This window comes from Scophthalmus maximus, chromosome 10 (assembly GCF_022379125.1).
Source record: "Scophthalmus maximus strain ysfricsl-2021 chromosome 10, ASM2237912v1, whole genome shotgun sequence".
Lineage (NCBI taxonomy): Eukaryota > Metazoa > Chordata > Actinopteri > Pleuronectiformes > Scophthalmidae > Scophthalmus > Scophthalmus maximus.
This window is the reverse complement of record NC_061524.1, coordinates 5,786,582-5,807,048: the sequence shown is the minus strand read 5'-3', so window position 1 is coordinate 5,807,048 and position 20,467 is coordinate 5,786,582. Positions and strand designations below refer to the sequence as shown.

The following is a 20,467-nucleotide window of genomic DNA, read 5'->3' as shown; positions in this document are numbered from 1 at the left end:
CTTCCCCCACCGACGCGCCTGAGAGAAGTGGCCGTTTCGGCGCTTCTCCGAAGGCGAAGTTTAATTGTTCCGAGTGGAGCCTTCTCTTTGGGGGCCGAGCCGCCGCGACTGCACTAACCTTGTTAACATCGACTGAGACGGCGAGCTGCTCTCGGCTCCTGTTCTCCCGAGCAGAGAGGACAAAACAAAGAACAGAGCGAGGCCCAAAATGGCCGGATGTAAATGGAGCAATTTCCCCGTCTATTTCAGCGGGGGGAAAAAAAACACCCTCACTTTTATCTGCGCTGCCACGGAGAACAAACGAAAGGTTAATATGTACCTGCAGGACAGACGCCCAGACAAGTTTCCCTTTGATCCCGGGAATAAAAACACTCACCGTGGAAAAAAGGACAACATCTATTACACTTTCTCTTACACGCTGACATATCAAGGGCTCGCTCCCGGAAAAAAAAAGAAAAAGGAGTGGATTCACCACAGGGGAAATAAATCTGAAAAAAATGACGCTCTGCTCTCTACACCCCCCCCCCCCATGGATGAAGCAGCTCTTTTTTTTCATTTCCTCAAAACTCCCCCAGAATTGAATTTCTTATTCATATCTCACACACACCATCCTGCTGCCAGAGATACTCACTAGAGCACCAAATGTGGAAATTACTGAGCCTTTCTAAAAAGAGAAAAGAAGACCTATGTATGTTTCGGATGTTGTATTAAATTTACTTTTCACAGTAAGAATAGTACAGATTAATATACATTTTATTTAAATTTGTCTACAAACTCATGATGGCCTGAAATGGACACTTACTTATACTAATCATACCCGTGGCTCTATTTAGGCACTACAGTGCTATGAGCTAAATGCTAACCTGATCTGGATAAACTGGGAAAATTTGACTTAAAAAAAAAATAAAAACATGGGGGGGGGGGGGGGGGGGGGGGGGGGGGGGGGGGGGAGACACACACGAAGAGTAAACCTCATGGTGGAGCCAATGAAAGAGTCAGAGATCAACAAGGTTCCAGGTACAATGTGTGTGTTACACTGGACGTGGGATAAGTCATTAGGAGGTTATGTGTGTACTGATACACATCTGGGTGGGGGGGGGGGGCCCTGCAGGCCGGCCTGAAACCCCCGGCCTGATGGATGGCTCGGACGGAGCAGCATCCCCTGCTGCTTGGCTGAACATCCCTCTGTTGGTCCGGCAGGTCTGGGAGGGTGCGCGTGAGACGGAGAGGTGAGGGTTGAACGAATCCTTTTCCTTGTCAGTGCGCTGCGCGGTAATTTAATCTAATACCACATGTCAGATCGATTTGTGTATGGTTATAGGGTACAAGTCGCCGCGGGGCAAGTGCGCCGCAATTCCCTGCCACATCCAATTAGCGGCCCCGGCGTTGACGGGGGTGGGGGGGTGGGGGGGCTGGTGTGCACGGCCAGCGACTGCTCGGGTGTCGGGTGTTTACGTAGGCCCCTTATCAGGCGGCTCCACGGTGACGCATGTCGTGCGTCGCATGTTCCCGAGACGCGATGTCACAGACGGGCGCGGAGTTACAGAATCGAATCTGCATCGGAACATTTCCACTCCATTTTGTCGCCAGCGACCGCCCAGCTGTGTTTTCAAGATATCATCTGAACGTTTCCCTATGGACTGATTCTTTATGAAAGCAGTGTTAGCGCCCCATTACTCCCTCCATTTGTGATAAACCCAATGATAACGGGACTCATTTTTTCTCACATATTGACCGTCTCCACCCGCCACAGACCGCATGTAACCTAATGTCAATATAGAAGAGATTACACTCCGGACACAGAGAGAATAATGGGGAGATATAAAATTACTTCAGCACATTGGTGGATGTTAAATTCATCCTTCTTGGGCAAAAACCACCATTGAAGTTCAGCTTTACACTTGCTCATGGTGTGGCTCCATCTGAATTTCCCAGCTGCTTTTTTTTTTTTCTCTCATCATGGCAAGCAGGTTTCAAAAAGCCTTAAGAACAAAGGAGTTGTTATGGAGACACGGGCAAACAAAAAGAGGTGCCCTGCCTAATTTGCACTTGTATCGACGGCAGCCGCGGCTCGGTCGCCCACACGCTCCCTTTTCCGCGGCGCGGTCATTGTCCCGCCGCTGAGAAACAACGATCCGTCGTGACCGTTACATCATCCCGGTTAATTAAATGACGACTAAAAATCCTGAAGTGCTACCACTGGTCCAGAGAGGAAGAAGACGCCGTTTCTCCCCCCCCCCCCCCCCCCCCCCCCCCCCCCCCCCCCCTCCTCTTGTTATCAAGTTGGCATTTCAGTCTCTCTGATTCCTTTGAACACCTCTCGTCTGCCAAGCAAACACCGAGACTATCTCCGTCCCCGGCTGCACAGTTGCCTCAGATGCGGGGATTGGCAAAGGGCCTTTTTTTCCTTCTTCTTTTTGGTCCCCACAAGAAACGACCTCACCGCGTGACCAATTAACATTTCCTTATCACTCCTTTTAACATTTGCACGGCTTCTCGCCTGAATTTCCGCCTCCACGTGACCGGGCTGCGGATTTTATTAGCATCTCATCTAAAAACAAACCAAATGTTTAAAAATAGCCGATACGCGCGACGACTCCCATCCCCTCGCCGAGTCTGGGAGGAGGAGAACAGCAAGAAAGAAAGAAAAGAAAGAAAGAATAAATGCTTTTATTCAATTTGGCTCTGCTGCTGCATAATACATCCTATGTAATATCATTTTTGTCGAGGAGAAGAAGAAACAGCAAAAAGACTCAGTGGTTGCCATCACTCTGAATACACACTGACACAGAAGAAGAGAAACAGACCGAAAACAGACAGGCCTACGTCATGTCAGTTGTCAGATGCGTCGAGATGGAAAGAGAGGCCATTCAGACTAATTTTATAAATCAGGAGTCTGTGTTATCTCAGAGTTACTCAGAGATAATGGGGAGTTTGTTCAACCCAAATGAACGAGGAAGGTGAAGCCTCAGACTAATCAAACGACGTGTGCGTATTTCTGAAATGTCTGTGTTTTGGGAGTTGATCCTTTCCCAATATTGTTCATGTTTATATTCCCAGAAAGACATAAGAGCCACATGAATGATCAATCAACATCAAATCGATTAAAAAAACGAATAATGGACTAACATTAGCTAAGGTTTAACGGGAGAATTTAAAAAGAAAATTGATATTTTCACCAAACCACATCGTCTGAAGAAATGATTAGAAAAATATATTTAGAAGTAGTGCTCATAAGACAAAGTGATAGCAAAGATTTAAAGTGAAAGATTTAAGATAATATCCTGTGCATTTACACATGATTATTATAATGCCATATCATTGACATGTGACATTAAAGTAATGTAGAGGATGTAAAGTGGAAACCAGGCGACGCCCCTATTAGGCTCCAGAATACAAATAATCCCTGTCATATGTTCACACAGCATATTTACTTAAATGTATTATTTACACTTAGACTTAGGGCTGCGTGATATGGCCTATGAATAATAATTTAGTTTTATCGCCATACACGATATATATATAAGCTCTCCAAAAATGCACAATTGAACCCTTTGATACAATCACACCAGTATGATGATTCTAGAAGTCCCTGCAACCCATGTCTGTATTAAACATTCTTTAATCTTAATTAATGGTTTCTATTGGGACAATTTTAAACTTCAAAGCGAGTCTTATTCCGGCTCCTTTACAAAATATTACGTGAACATTTTTGGTCGCGGCGTTTGCGATATAGTCTTGTGTGCAATAATACACATCGAATATATTCGAGACACCGCCCACCCCTACTTAGACTGTACAGGGACATCATCTAGCGGGAAACACTGAAATGTGACGGCTCCGGTGATCAAGTATTGATCCGACTAATTACACATCAGTGTGGCCACTATTTGGAGTTGTGGGCGTCAATTTTGACAGTAACCGGTGATGCCTATAGGATCTGGAAAAAAAACAAAAGAACATTTCAAATGAAAATGGCCAAAAAATCTGTAATATGGCCGCGGCTCCGGCTGTCATGCACATAGCGGCTTGTATATTGAGTTTCTTCCCCGAAGTGGATTGATCAGTGGAGGGAGCGATTAGAAACAAACACCTTGTAGGACCGACCCCTCATGTCTTTAATCTGCCTTTCAGCCGCGCGGCCAGCAGTTGTCAAACAGAATTAGAACGGGCCATTTAATTGTCGCGGCAAGGCGGAAGCGGATGATGAGTGCGTCACCAGCACCAGTCCCCCCCCCCCCCCCCAAAGTCAATGTATGCGTTAGGGGAAAATGACAAAAGGTGATAGGCTCCCTTAGCCTCTATTTGATTATGTGTGTGTGGACGTGCATGGTGACAAACAGCGTTGTGGGGTTTTTTGGGGGGAAGGCGACGCCGAGAGTGATCACTCTGTGTTGCCACATTCGAAGACCTTTGCAGAGCATCAGACTGTGCTTGACCAGCAGGAAGCTTTTAAACATGTAGCCTGTATTGAGAAGGTTCATACTCTGGACAAAGCATATTTTAATGTATTTGGAAACAAAATGAAAACTCTAATTTCACAGAATTAAATGTCTATTAAGGTACTGTAAAGACGCCGATGATTATACCCAGTCCTAGTTCTTTTATGAATGCATGTGGGTATTTTACCCATCAGCAGTTTCTCAATTGATTTACCAGAAAATATTCAACATGGAAATAGTATGTGTTGATATAAAGTTACTTATTCTGCGATTGATTATTTTACCCTTTTACCCCACTTCTCCAAAGAGTGGAAAGTGAAACGGTGGCCTGTCTGGTGCTGCTGATGACTCATTGTGAGAAGGTGTGTGCGTGTGCGTGTGGTGTCTTTCATCGGGTGTCGGGGCTTATTAAAGACACAAAGACGCTCTGAGTGGAACATCAAACAATCACTGGGGTGTGCTGGGGTGGGGGGGCGTGTGTGTGCGTGTGTGTGTGTGTGTGCGTGCGTGCGTGTGTGCGCACACACGTGTCTGTGAGTTTGTGACGATAAAATCACCTGCATAAAATTCCCCGTTCTTTCTTTTGCAACAATCGAATTTTGTTTTTAACTTTAACATTCCTAACCTTCAGCATCCAATAAGATGATCACCCTCCTCTAAACCATCTTCAGTCTGACATTGATGCTTGACAATTATCACCAGTTAATCGGTTTTAAATGCTGATTAGACCAAACGCGTGGCCCCACGTCCACCGTCCGTCTCTCACCAAACCTCATATGGAGTCACGCAAATACTTATGAAATCTGTCTTCATAGCAAACTAAATTTAAAATATCTGTGCAGAGTAAAAAACTCTTCGTCTTTGCTGAGCTGTGTGATCTACACCTTCTTTATGTAAAAAAATAGCCCTGAGACGACTTCTGTCGTGATGTGGAGCCACAGAAATAACATGGACTTGACTCTATTGATCAATCATCATCACTACAGCAGCTAAACCCTGATAATCTCTTAGTACAACAAAGGTGTATAGGCGTCTCATGATGTCTAAAGCTCAAAGTCAAAGCTTCCAAATTACATCACATCATTTCTCTTATTTTAATATTTTAACCACACATCCTCAGACTCTGCATTTCCACATGAACACATTTCGGTCGGCAGAACTATTTTTAATTTAGGTTTACATAAATGTATATATACTTTTGTTTATTTCCGTTTGTTTATTTCCGCGAGAATGTAATTGTAAAATACACTTCTGCAAATAAATCAACGGGTTGCATCCGTTTCCTCACTAAATAAAGCAGCGTATGATCCGACAAAGGCAGAATGAAGCCGATCAAACTGGAGCACATCACATCATATCAGATGTTTCTGAACAGTTATAATTTTTCTAAACGTGTGTGATGAGGAGCTTCTGCTAAGGTTACATGTTCATGGTCAGCGCTTCTTTCAAGTCCCCGCAAGCGCACACACACACACACACACACACACACACACACACACACACACACACACACACACACACACACACACACACACACACACACACACACACACACACACACACACACACACACACACACACACACACACACACACACACACACACTTTTCATGTACGACAAAACCGCGGTTACACAACGACATGTGCAGCTGTAGTTTACGTGCGCAGACACAGACACACACAGACATGTTGAAAGTCCCTTCGGTCAAGCTGTCAGCAAGCATCAGCTCTCAGGGCAGACAATGGAATTGACAGGGCAGATGTGCAAACACGCCTGACAGAGCCCCCACCCCCACCCCCACCCACCTCAGCCATCATAAATGAGTAATAAAAAAACAAAAGCAGCCGCCCCGTCTCACGCTGGAATCAGACCGGCTTTCATTGACCCTGCTGTGCACGTGCATTGGCCAATGAGAGGCAGCGTTAGGTCTTTATCTAATATAATAAGAGGAATCATAGATTCACCTCGAAGCCCAAACCGCTCAAGGCCCCGACTAGAAATGTATTAGCACTACTGATATAATATCTTACTTAAACGACTACTCTTGAAAAAAAGTATTAGAAAAAATTCACACTGAATACACTGAATAAATGCATCAACTCATCACATTGATAAGTACATTTCATGTACAAAAAATATATATATATATATAAGTAGTGAGCAGGACGTTTTAAAGAGCTGATATATAAACTCATCACTGCTCTCTGGTGGACAAACTCCGCCATGGCAAAACTGATTCTTAACCTCATGACATTTCTCCTTACATAGATCAACCCAGCCTGTTTCATCCATCTAGCTGTATTAATTATTAAGTATTTCACAAGCAAAGAAACGACAAAGCAGGAAGCTTGTAGAAACAGCGGCCTATCGTCTGACGGATCCAATGACTATCGAAGAAACTCAACACTGATGATCGGCATCAAAAAACACTGCTCCCTTGATTCAAACATACCGTGCGAACCATCCAGACTCGATAAATTAATAACTGCCTCCTTATGCAATGCACAGAGACATTTGCCATCCTTTAATGCTGACACCCCACCCACTACGCCCCAACTACAACAAAAACAAGCCCCACTGACACACACACATTCGGGAGACGATGAGCGCGATCAGTGTGCGGAGAGCCGACGGTGAAGTGACGAGACGAACCCGAGAGCTGGAAAAAAATGTCAAACATATCATCAGCGGTTACGCTGAAGGTGTGAGAAATAATATTTGGCAATTGACAACAACAGGGAGCAAACAGCGCAGCCTGTGAACGGCTCATTAAAAACCAGCCACCGTCTCTCAGGCCCCATTCAAAAGTGGTGTTGTGACTCTATTGTGTGTGTGTGTGTGTGTGTGGAACCAGAAACTGTACAGTGGTATTCAGCTGGAAGGTAGACGCGTTGAAGGAGCCCTTGAAAACACGTTGAAAACAGTCCGAGGGCCGTTTCCCGATGAGGTTTACGAGGGCACAAAACTGGTTTTAAGATCAGAGAATATTCAGATGGCATGAAAACCATACGCAAGAAAAGCGTCTGTTCTCATAAGGGAAGCGGGGGGGGGGGGGGGGGGGGGGGGGGGGGGGGGGGCGGCGGCTCATATCTAGCAATCACCAGCAGAGAGGACGATGGCGAACTGACCTTTACCAGATGGTACAGCCTTTAATCCTGACTACAGAGTCCTGCTGGGGACACGCAGACTGGAGGAGTCTGATAAAAAATACGGCCGCAAATGCCACCGTGAATATGCATCTCTGTGCCTACATTAACAAGAAGGGGGGGGGGGACGAGAGCTTTGAAGTGGGGCCACTCGGGGAGGGCTGTGCGGATGGCTGCACTGGTCAAGTGTCGGTGTGGATCAGTTCACATATTCATGACTTGTTGGATCGCTGGCTGCAGCCTCCGACTGGCCGCGGCCTGGTTCGGTTCAATCGGTGCTGGAAGGAAGGACTGGTCACTGTGGTGTTTGTGCGAGATGTGAACGTGCAACGACATGTTGTCCGCAACAGTTTTTTTCTGGTACATACTTAAGCAGCAGCTGCAGAAATGTCAGATTATTTTCTTTGATTGATTAGAAATACGGAGACCAAAAAACGCAATGAGATGCTGCACATTTGTCGTCCTGCGCAATCAAATCATCTTTCGGGAGATTCTGCACAAACAATGGATATACTGACAACAAGCGACGCATTCAAAGACTCACGGGGACAACATTTTTGGGAAGGAAGGAAAAACACAAAAGCCGAGGAGAGACACTTGAAGGCACCACACAGAAACAGAAATGATGACGCCATATGAAAATCAGCTACTAAACGTGATCTGTAATACCTATATTTTAAATGGAGATTTATTCGATAGACTATGTACACAAGCTAACCTCACCCTTTATTGAGTTTAGATTTATGTTTTTCAAGTGAAAAAGTGAGGATTTAGAGCAAAATCTGTGGTCAGTTTATACAAACCTGCTCCAGTGTTTTTGGAGATACAATGATGAAGAGTCACATCGTAAATAAACAGTACAACTATCATGTACTCAACTTAACTGGCAGAAACAGATATATCATTTTGTCTAAAAAACAATTGACTAAGAGAAAAGGGTTTAATGGTGTAGTCGCTGATCCAAAACATATTTGTCTAATCTTTTAAAATCTCATTCGATTTTATGCTGGTCTGCATTTCAAGTTGTTCTTTAAATACTGTCTTTTCTATTCTTTCCATGTAAAGCACTTTAAACATAGAGCTGCCTTGCAGTGTCCTGCTCTTCTCCTGGTGTCGCCATTCTAGCATGTTCATATTAATGTTTCGGCTTTATCTTTTTTATCTGTTCTGTTCACTGCACTAATGGCTGTAGGCAAAATTAATTTTTGTTTTTTTATTCTTTCCCTTTTTTCCGTGAAATGTTGGGAAGATGCAATAATTGCAGGTCGAACTATAATATAGTGTAAAAGTCTCAGTGTGAACCTGAACCCACATTTCCCAACAACTTTGATTTGAGGTGTCATATGATTTATAATTAAGGAAATATCAGATATAAAAGATATATTTTTATCATTTGTATTGACTTAGAAAACGTTAACTGTGAACGCCAGTGGGATAAAAAAAAAAGAAATACGGGGTTTCTGTGATCTGCTGTTTCTAAAGGAAGAGAAATGACAGGATGATAATGTGTCATCTGAGAGCGAGAGCTGATATTTCACTGCCACCTGCTGGTGGAACTCCTCGGAAAGTCATTAAACACAATATGGGCAAAACATTGCCGGTGCAATTACTGTTCAACAGAATCTTTGAGCCTTCGCAAATGTCATCCCGAAGTGTGCGGCGCGGGGGGGGGGCTTTGTGGGAGCGAGAGCCGGTGATTAGGGCTGACATTTCACTCTCAAACGGTCATTAGTCACTTCCAAACAAGCCTGATGTGATAACTGTAATATCTGTAAATTGCAGCAATTAGAAAAGGTTTTTCTTTGCCTCCTCGCAAATGTCACCGGTGGGAAATCTCATCAGGGCAAAGGAAGATGAAAATGAGCTCGTATTATTAATCTGTCAATAATACGCAGGACGTAGAATCTGTGGAGGAAGTGTTTGTGCTACAGTCAGTCAAACAGGTGAAATTTTTTTTTTTAATTATTTGTGAATTTTGGGTGGAGGGAAGTAGCCAGGGATATTATTTTGTGTACGTTTTTCTATTCTAAAGTAGTAGCTTCTATCTACTGTACAAATATATATTTAATCTCTCTGATTCTGCAACATCATCATCCTCTGTTCCTCAGATGCTTTCAAGGCTAATAATAGGGCAAAATAAATGTCCATAGATATCACAGTAAAATGCAATAAAGGTTAATGAATTCAACACATTGGATTAAAAATAATTGGATTATAAATGTTTCAATTTCACACTAATGACAAAATAATCAGGGCTGCAGTAATATTAGATAATTTAATTTGTGGCGTGACAGCAAGTGGCTGCTGTCTGTGATGATGGAGATCATCATCAAGAACCACGGGTTTGGGGATCTGATTAGATTAAAACAAAATATCATTTCAATAACTCATTTCAATAACTAAACAAGCGAATTACAAGCTGTTTCAATAACAGGCTGAAAAAAAAGGAAGATAAATAAATGAACTGACAAACTGTCAGATTTTTGGAAAATGGCCTAAACGGTAGCACTGACAAGAGGGCGCAGTGAGCAGATTGGGTGAGGCTGGTTGCCGTGGAAGCCAGGTACTCACCCAGTCACTTCACATCTGCCCCCCCCCCCCCCCCCCAAAAAAAAGATAAGTTTTCAGATCACGTGTCCAGTTTTCAACCTGTTTACTGTTGTTATTGTAGTTGATTTGGGAAATACATTTCTAAAGCTGGTTTCCTGTAACTTTAAGCAGGATGCAGTGATTTTGAAAACCAGAGGAAAGAGAAGAGGGGTCAGAGGTTTAAAAGAGAAGGAGAGCTCACCCGTTTGATGGAGCTGCGGCTCTTCTCCTTCCACTGGTGGCTGCTCAGCTCCAGGGTGCAGTGGACGTGGGTTTCTCTGTCGTAGGAGCCCAGGATGAACAGTCTGCAGGGTCGAGGCACAAGACGCGTGAGAACCACAGGAACTGTGACATTTACACCAACACTGACATATTTAAAAGCACAAATAAAGTGTTTTTTTCTCTATGAGAGGCCCCTTCTTGGAGTTATAATATCACATATGAACACGTGTCCTAAAGCTGGAACAGTTCTGATTTAGAAAAAAACAAAAGAAGACGTGGCCAAAACATTCCACTGTACTTTGAAAAACACCAGAATATACTTCAGTTTTTTCAGAGCTGCAACTAACAATAAATGACAGTTTTTTAGATATTAATAGACTATTTAATGAAATTGAAAAATAAAGCCCCTGTACATTTCCCTCCTGTCCCAAGCCATTCAAATGTTTTATCTATAGAAAAACCCAGAACCAAAAAAACCCTCTGACACTCGAGAAAAAAAACTGTAAACGTTTTTCACAGAAGAAAAAAATATTTTTTTCGACCAAATATTATTGTCTATTTGCAACTTTTTCCCCCCATTTGCTTTCTGTCTGTTCAACCTGGGCTCATTTTCACTCTCTCTTCATTTACTGGATGCTTTCAGGGAATAGGGAAAATTCCCATCTCACGTTTCTCAGAGGCTGACATCTTCAAACAGCCCAAAACCCATAAGTTATTCAATCATGCATCATGTCTCACTCTCTTCTATTGTCACGGGTGAACTGGATTAGGCTGCACTCCAAACCGACTGTGCGCCTGAAGAAAAGATGAGGTCACAGGGGGAATGCTGCCCCCTACTGTGCAGAGGACGTTGATGCAGCAGACGACTTTCCTGCTGTAACACTGATGAGCAGATATTCCCTAACTTTCCCTGGACTGGTACACACTGTAGCACCTCCTGAAAAAAAAACTATATTGTTTAATATTTTACGAAAAGCATGACTAATATCATCATGTTCAGAAGTATGATGCCTTCAAGAATAAACTTTTCCTCTGTGCAGGACTCCACAAAGTTCAAAGTGCTGATACATCCCTCTGCTGGACAGTTACGGCACATTACACCTGATATCTGTAACAGTAAACCTCTCACAAGCACTTACACAGTTAGCCTTTGATATGATCTAATTCATATCATCTAATTCATATTTTATTTAGGAAAATAGCCTTCCATAGAACAAGGTGATGGAAGAAGGGAAGAGGACAAACACTATGATTATAATGGGCAGGACATGAATTATTCATAGACGAGCCTGATCTGATCCTCTTGTGGTCCATCCACATCAAAGCATGGTTCATAATCCACGCACAAACCGGTCTCCATAGCGACAAAGGATAGGGCCTCCTCTGCTGAGACGACCCTGGGCTAATTGATTTGACTCATTGGCCAATTAAAATTTAAACATGCCAGCCTTGGACAAAAGGGTGTGTGTGTTCGTCTCGGAAAGGGGAGACCGGGGGAGAAGGAACTAGTGCTCAGTCCCAATGTATTGCGCTAAAGGGTTCGAAGACGTTATGTAAAAGCAGCTGCACGGAGATGATGATGAAATCAGTGCAAATTCAGGTTACAATATCCATCCTTTAATCAGCGTTTATCTTCGTGTACAAAATGCATATTGGTGGCCACTTCTAATAGCTACTGCTTATTTCTCTCACTAATTTTTCTCTTTAAAATAAAAATTCTGCCACAACAGCCAAAATGACTCCCTAAGTCAAATGTTATCTTGTGAAAGTAAAACCTCTTTTTATTATATTTTTAAAAAAAATAATTAATGGGACGGTTTGGAAGAAATGTTTGAATTGAGCAAAATATATTCAGCTCTGTTCTTAGTTTGAGCCCCCAAAAAACACACAAAAAAACTTGCTAGGCAAAACTCCAGTGAATAAGTAAATCTACCAGTCACACGGCTACAATCAGTGTGTTGACGGAGTGGACAGATCCTACTGGTAAAGCTGTTCACACTGAGCAGATTAAAGTATATACAGCACAGAGTCTGGCACTGGGGAGCAAGTTTAATTGAGACAATGGCCATATCTTTTCACCTGTTGCTACACCACGTCCATTTTCTTTTGGTAAGTACAATACATGTCAGAGTGTCAATGCTGATATCCACTTATATCCACACGATTCTGAAACAGAGACAATCTCGTATTGTGATACGAGAGGCATGATACCATTGTTAAGCTCTGATTACTAATGTGAAGTAACTCATTTTTCATTTCACTAGAACACATGTAAGTCAATAAAATAAAATCTAGAATTAGGGTAGGATGGATATTTAGTAAATATTACACATTACACGTATTTTATTTTATCTCTGTCAAAAACGTGTGACATCATTCTGCAATCGTGCAAAATTACACTGGAGGATAAAATCATTGTCCTCGTGATTAACTTTCCAGAGATGTTGGATCGATTTGTGGGATTGGGGGCATTTGCATTTTGGGACACGTCAAACTTAACTCAGAGTTTATTTGGAAGTTTTTCATGAAAAATATAATTTTCTGATCCAATGGAGCAAAGATCAAACTGGGAAAAACTGTGCCACACCAAAGGTAAACAAGAGTATGTGGACGGACATGAAACATAGCTGCAGGTTCCGTCCAAGCACAAATTGTTTGACATATACACATAAAGAGTAAACATGAGTGTGTGTGTGTGTGTGTGTGTGTGTGTTTGAGAACAACTTCACAACGGTCAACAGTGACCTTTCTGTCACAGGACATGTGGCCGCGGGGATTGGACGAGACGGCAAACACTGACGGGAACGGACACGAAACATTAACTGAGATCTACGTACAATCAATAAAACACAGAGGGTGAAATAACCTAATGACCTTTAAACATCATTAATTAATAATCACTGTCCTGGTCAATAATACAATGAAGTGGGTTTGAAAAAGTGTGAATTAATTAGCCGCCTCTAAAACACCCATTTGACAACGAGTCAATGAGGCCGGCGCTTCATCATCAGCATCTCCCCTCCCCAGACAACAGGTCGGTTGATGAACTAAGTGTCTCTTAATTACACAACCTGAAACCTGAAAACGACACAGGCAGATTTTCTTGACGTCTGATGACAAATTGTGACACTAAAACATTTATTGTCACTACGTCCTCAATTTTTAAAAGTTTCGACTATGGACTCGAATAGCAATCATTGACTTAAGGTTGGCAGCACTTGAACAGAGGGACTTCGCAACTGACCACTAGTTTCATCACCCACTGCTAAAATGAGTTGCAAATATAAGAAATTCTCTGTGACCCTGCGGTGATTTCTTCACTATTTGTTGATGTTGTGAATGCTGGTTGTCCAAAAAAATTGAAAACTTGCCCATAAGGCACAAACTTTGCTCAATCAAAACCACATTTTACCTGTGGAGCGCGTCACAAACGTACATCGTGTCATATTAAGTTCTTTGGTGCCCCCTAGAGGCAGCATGTCCTGCATGGCGACGCTCAGAAGATCAACGCCACAATTTTGAAAACGTGATTAACTATTAAGTACAAACATAAAATGTTATAGCCTTTGTGCTACTCGGTCTAGAAGCTACATGTGTGAACTTTGGTGAGGATGAAATCAAAATTTGATGGACATGAAAACCGATTCCAGATTGATGGCAAATTTAAATATATATATATATATATATATATATATATACATTTAATTTTTTTTTCTTTCTAAAACCTGCTGTGCTTCGACCCAGAGTTGAGTGTGTGCGAAGTCCAGACGGATTGTTAAGTGTTTCACCTGCTACATTCGATGAGGGTGACTTTGAGTCGGCCTTCCACCAGCCTGCTGTCCTGCACCGACAGGTCCAGATCACAGACCGAACCCAGCGGCGGCTGCACTTGGAACGGGAAGAAGGGCTTGTATCTGCAGAGAAACACAGGGGGAACGTCCAGGGTCAATGTTGGCACTGATGTAAAGTCCCTGAAGTAAAAAATGTTAAGCAGCTTGTACCCTGACAAAACAGAGGGAGCCCAGAGTGTGAAGGACACGTGATGTATGATAGAGTAAGCGTTGTGTAAAAAGCTGTACGAATGCGTACATGTTACAGAAATACAGCACATTGACAAACAAAAGACAAAACCTGTCCGCCACCTTTAAAAGGAATGAACCGACACACGACACAGTGTGAAGAATGTGAGCAGAAGTCAAGAAGTCACAGTCCGTGCTGTGACTTCTTCTGTTTGGGTGCGGTGCCTGGCTCACACTGTGTCTTTGTAAAAACACTCATTGTAATGTCGAAGAAGCACAATGTCTGTGAAAACACACACACACACACACACACACACACTGCCAACACACGCACACGCTCACACACGCTCACGCACGCACACGCACACACACACGCACACACACGCACACACACACACACACTGCCAACACACGCACACACGCACACACACACACGCACGCACACACACACACACACACACTGCCAACACACGCACACACGCACACACACGCGGTCCTTTGCTATTTTGAGTTCCTGGTGTTACTGTTGTTGCCCCGAGGCTCCTGCTGCTCTAAATAGTGGACTCTGTTCGGGGCGAGTTTCGCACTTAGCTGATGAAACCGACGTCGCTTACATACGACATCAGTGTGAAGTGACTGTCAGGGTTTTGTAACTGGACAATTCTCGCTCCAGTGGTTGGAAAACACATAGAAACGTGTGTGTTTAAGGTTGGTTTTTTTTAAGAGAGTTTCCCTTTTTCTTATCCAGAACCTGACAAACAATAGTAATACAACTAATAATTACAATAACCAAGCTCAGAAAGATAATGGTGAGAATAAACTGTATGTTACCAATTTCCCTGCAGAAATGGAAAAAAAAAAAGGAATAAAACATGAAGAATGAAAAAATCAATAAGTCAATAAGTTTACTGATTTAAACCTAAATGTATGTGTGTGAGCACTGGACTTACAAAGCCACACAGTAATTATAAATTTAAAAGAAATAAAATAATCGTCAGCCTCCCACTCCAGTTAACTGGAAAAAAGTTCAAAAGTTATCAACCTTAGGTTAAAATGAAATCATTTGAAATGAAGGACTTACGGTTAGTTTAGAGGATAAAGTGTAGGTGGAGCCAAATACTGTTGGTTAATGGCTTCGGGCTCAGGGGAAATTGATTATTGGTGTATACTGTTTCTTTTCACTGGGAGTTAAGGACGTGAGACACATTTGCACATTCAGAAATAGTACGAAATTGCCTATGGTGGTCAGGATACCAGTGAATAACAATCTGGAGAAACGAGTCGTGAGTTTGTTCCTTATTGGAAGTGGACCGGAGATTTCAGAACGTGGTTTCCGCTTTTAATAGCTCAGACTGCTGATGTGATTCAAGCCCTTGTCCTACAAACACGTGAAAAAAACCTTTTGTTCTTGCTTTCTGTCTCTCGATTTTGTCAACAGCTGCTCATCCGATCGACTTCAAACGTCGCGGGTGCATTGCTGCGGACCCGAGGACGTGCCGCGTTGATGTTGGCGTTTTTTTGGAGGAGCAGTCGTGGAGTGACGCATCCACACAACCAACGTCATCGATTATAAAGATGGCTGCGCCCCGGTCAGAGCGAGCTGCGGCTACAAAAAACCTCCCTCAGGATCATTTGAAGGGTGGAAGCACTTTAGACAAGAGACCCGAGCTCTGCAAATTGGAAATGGCTTATCACAGCGGTTCAATAACTACGCAAGGTCACCTGAGGCAAAAAAAACACAAAACACTACAACTACAGCGAGACAGAACCATTTGTCTTATTCCCTGTCCCCGCCCAAGTCTGATAAGTCACCGTTCCCATGGTAACGAACGTCAAGCCATCAGTCATCTGTCATCAGGGATTTTTTCTGAACTGCATATTCTTCCGGTGATGGATAAAGATCCCTGTCAAACCCATTTTAGGTCGAGTTCTCCTCTCTTACTGATTCTCCAGTTCAGGGAAAGGGGTTACGGCGACACACGGTGATTGAATTACAGGCCCGCAGTAAATCCCCCTTCGTGAGGATTATGATGTTCAGTTTTTAGCCAATCTGTTTGAGAGAGGTGGTCATTATATTTTCAATGTCAGTTTGGAGGCTGTCAAATCTGTGGTGCAGTGGATTACACAGAGAGGCGTTTATAATCACCATATTTTTGGAAACCTTAATTCATATATATATGGAATGGTCAAAACATTAGGAACACCTCTCAGTATATGTCCGGAAAAATTGGGTCCGGTGCAGCAGTCCTTTATAATTTGTGGTCCAGTATTTGCTAATAAGGCATTTGATGAAGACCATTCTGTTGTTATCATAAGTAATATGATTCGATGATTGAATAAAGGACTGAACTGTTAATGAAGTAACAAAGCATGTGTTGAACTGGCAGTGTACTGGTGGACTCAAAAGAGGGAAAAACTAAAAGTCCAGTCCACCGACCTCTTTTCCCCACTCATCAGTCAGGATGCTACAACTGAAAAACCATTGAGGAGTTGAAAACTGCACTGAAATTGAAACTACGTAGTGTCTCATGATAAGAGATCCGATCGCCCGACAGTGTCACAGAAAGGCCCAATGACAAATCTAACGGCTCACAGGAAGTGGAAACGTCCGATTAGATTCTAGGAATTCATTTCTCGTGCATTTTTAACAACTGTTTAACTTCCCTTATTTATTCGTTCATTATTTAATGTGTTTTTTAAATGATGCACTGTAACAACGGTTGTATTTTGTTTTCTGAAATCCCTTTTTAATTTTTAACAAATTATTTTCATCAGATAATTATCTTTATAATTCCTCTTTTTATGGGCAATTAACTATCACCCCTTTTTAGTCTATCTATCTAAAGATTAATAAATTAATTTGCAAAACTACTTCATTAATGCCTATTTGTTTTGTACAATTGTTGAGCTGCAACAGTTAATCGATTATTAAATAACCGCCAACTAAAATTCTAAAATTCTCTGATTTCAGCTTCTTAAATATGAATATTTTCTGGTCTCTTTGCTCCTCTATGACAGTAATCTAAATATCTTCGGTGTGTGGACGAAACAAAACATCATCATGGACTTTTGGGAAACCCGATCTACATTTTTCACCATTTTATTGACCAAACAACTGATCGATTAATGGAAAAAATAATCCTCAGATTGATCAACTATGAAAATAATTGTATGTTGCAGCCCTATACAAATGCTACATTACTATTGGCGGGACACGTCGCAGTAGTTGCTGCTTTACAAAACCCTCCGCCAACAAGAAGACCACAGCTGAACCACAGCGACAGTCCAATCGATGCACACGTCTCCTCTCGTCTGTGGTGAAAACAGAGAGGCTGGAGCTAAAAGGGAACCGGACTCCCACTAAAAACGGCCAGCTGCTACTTGCAGCCGCGCCATCATCCATCCCTGCTGACGGGAAATGACCGGAGGAAAGAGGCTGAAGAGGAACGACAGTAAAAAATCTACAGCGCAAGTATGCAACAAACAACCTCTGTCAATGTTCATGCCAAGCCCCTAGTCATACAACAATTGTACCGTACCCACACATACAGTACGTACACTTAGTGCCAAATGAGTGTGTGTACAAATACTTTAAACAGCTTCACATTTCCGTATTTAGTCTTTCACTGTCTCCCTTCATCGTCCAACTCATTTCAGAGATCCATTAGGACGTGAGGGCCAGATGAAGGTTTCCGGAATGTGACCTAAACCTAAAAGACATACTGTTATAAGACCTGGACATTCATACGAAGGTTAAGAGGAAGAGGAAGAGAACAAAAAAACATTAAGGAACCTGACTTTCACTGTCAAAAGGCTTTTAGAAAGTGGGTCAGCAGCCTCGGATTAAAAGTGCTTTGACTGACCTCCTGTTGGTTAAAAAGAGGAGTCTTATGACAAATACACAGTGTTGTTCTGCAGAGTGAAGAGTGATCAGGAGATCAAACACAGTTCTTCTCCCTTCAAGAGTCCTGTGGACATTGACTGGTCAGGGAGCTTAACTTAATACGTGTCATATGCACCATACGCCTTTAATAACTTGTGAAAAATAAATAAAGACGAACAGTGCAGCAGTGAAGGGCAGTATGAACTGTATGTGTAGTGAACACAGTTACTGTATGGACACTGCTTATACACATCAGAGGAACTGGAACCAAAGTTTTGGTAAAAATATCAAATCAATACTTTTTCACCTTCGTCAATGACTTTTATGTTATGGGTTCGGTTTGTCTGCAGGACTATTCAAAAAGTTATGGACGGATTTGCATGACAAAAAAGAGGTCATTAGTGATGCGAGTGAAACAAAATTCAACTTTTAAAATCAAATAAAATAAAAATCAATCACTTCAATTTGCAGACTCATCTAGACACACTCGTGTCTCACTTTCAAGTCAGGGTTTCTGTGATCTGGTTGTGGGTTTGCACTGAGGGAGCCTCAAAGCCTCTTGGAACCAGAAAAAAATGACTTAGGATGAAGAATGTTGACCTCATACATTCCTTAAGCTTTGGAGACATGAGGGTTGATCTGAACGGATGTCAGCATGATTTGACCTTGCAGTTAAATTTTTTTAAATATTTTGACTTGCTTGTATTTTTGTGATATGATCAAGATCTCCAGAAACTGTTAGTAAATTGACCATGAGTTGTTTTCGTAATCAGAAAAAAACCAGTTATTATTATCACATATCCAAAATGGCTTCCACCATGATTCAAACGAATGACGAAGGAAGATTATGAACATACTCGAGTTAGTCCTCTGCTTATTGCATTGGTCATTATTTGATGTCTAAATACAAATTAGCAGCCGTATTTGGTTGATAAAATTATAACATGCACAAGCTGTTTCCCAGGCTCCTCTCTGCTCCTCTGAGCTTCTGCATATACAACTCAAAGATGTCCACAAATCAACGACAGTGAGCTGGCACGAATGGGGCAAAGTAAAAGGCCGATTTGGCTTTGAACGCAGTGTTCCCCCATAACTGGAGCTTGAGAGTCGACACGAGTGCTGTGCTGCCTGGATTACCTCCAGTGGGCCGTGGTCCCGGGCTCTCCCCTCCCCTCCCCTCCCCTCCCATCCGCAGAACTACCATCTGTGCCGTTCTGCAAATCCCACGGTCCAGCTTTCGTTCTCTCAGGCGGCGGCTCCTCATTACATCATCGCATCACACTTGCTCACTCGCTGCAGCCGATCGCGGGTGATACACGTTCACACGCATGTTCAGAGTTGTTCCGTCTGCTGCGGTGCTCTCCCACGCGACTCGTAGGCGTGTGTCTGTGGCAGCAACGTCTTTCAAATCGCCTCGGCCATTTAAATCGATGGCTGATTAATCATTTAAACAGTTATTCTTGCAGCAGCAGTTCAGATGAACATTCAAAGTCAGACCTCTTGTCTTCAAACCCTAAACGGCGATTCACAAGTATAAAGATACTTGTAAACAAATACTCAAAATACTATGCTACAAATACCACAAATCTGGAGTTTCAGATCTGCACAGCCATATTTGACTTGTACATATTAAGATAAAATGACCAGCCTGTGAAGTTAGTCATGCTGTTGTCCTGGTCAGAGCTCAGGTGTGGACGCATCCCTCAGAACTTATCAGGACGTGGTCTGGGACCCACGTGACCACATCCTGCAGAGGGAACGCAAATGTGCTCCTGGGCCACGTGATAGGAGACGGCAAGAAAGTACTGCACTGTGATTAACTGACAGGAAATGAGCCCGTCTCCCTCCACACAACTGAGGGCGGGCGCCCTTCACGGGACTTACTCCAGTCCGGTTCCTGTGGTCTCCAGGTGAATAGCGAGAATGTGCACGACTGCCTCGACTTCACGTTACTCTGGCCAGTGGAACTTCAGCAGAGTCTCTCACCAGTTTGAGCTTAGTGCTGCTTTAGTTCCATCTGTACACACTTTTGGTTTGGTAAGGCAAAGTGAAACAAAAGACCATAAAGAAAACACAAGATTCTCTCTCTCATGTGCATGTGTGCATGTGTTCTTCTTCCCTTTTTCCCCCCCTCTTACTTCTTCAAACTAGATTTCCCCACTTTC

General features: G+C 42.7%; 1 protein-coding gene across 1 annotated transcript in view; it reads right to left on the bottom strand.

Annotated features, from left to right (window-relative positions):
* pdzd8 (PDZ domain containing 8) overlaps positions 1-20,467 on the bottom strand; it is a 34,359-nt gene that overhangs the window by 9,820 nt on the left and 4,072 nt on the right. Inside the window, exons 2-3 of the mRNA XM_035606947.2 lie at positions 14,189-14,314; positions 10,381-10,483 (exon numbers count right to left, since the gene is read on the bottom strand). Coding sequence (XP_035462840.2) covers positions 10,381-10,483; positions 14,189-14,314 — 229 coding nt within the window. The remainder of the gene's footprint in view (positions 1-10,380; positions 10,484-14,188; positions 14,315-20,467) is intronic.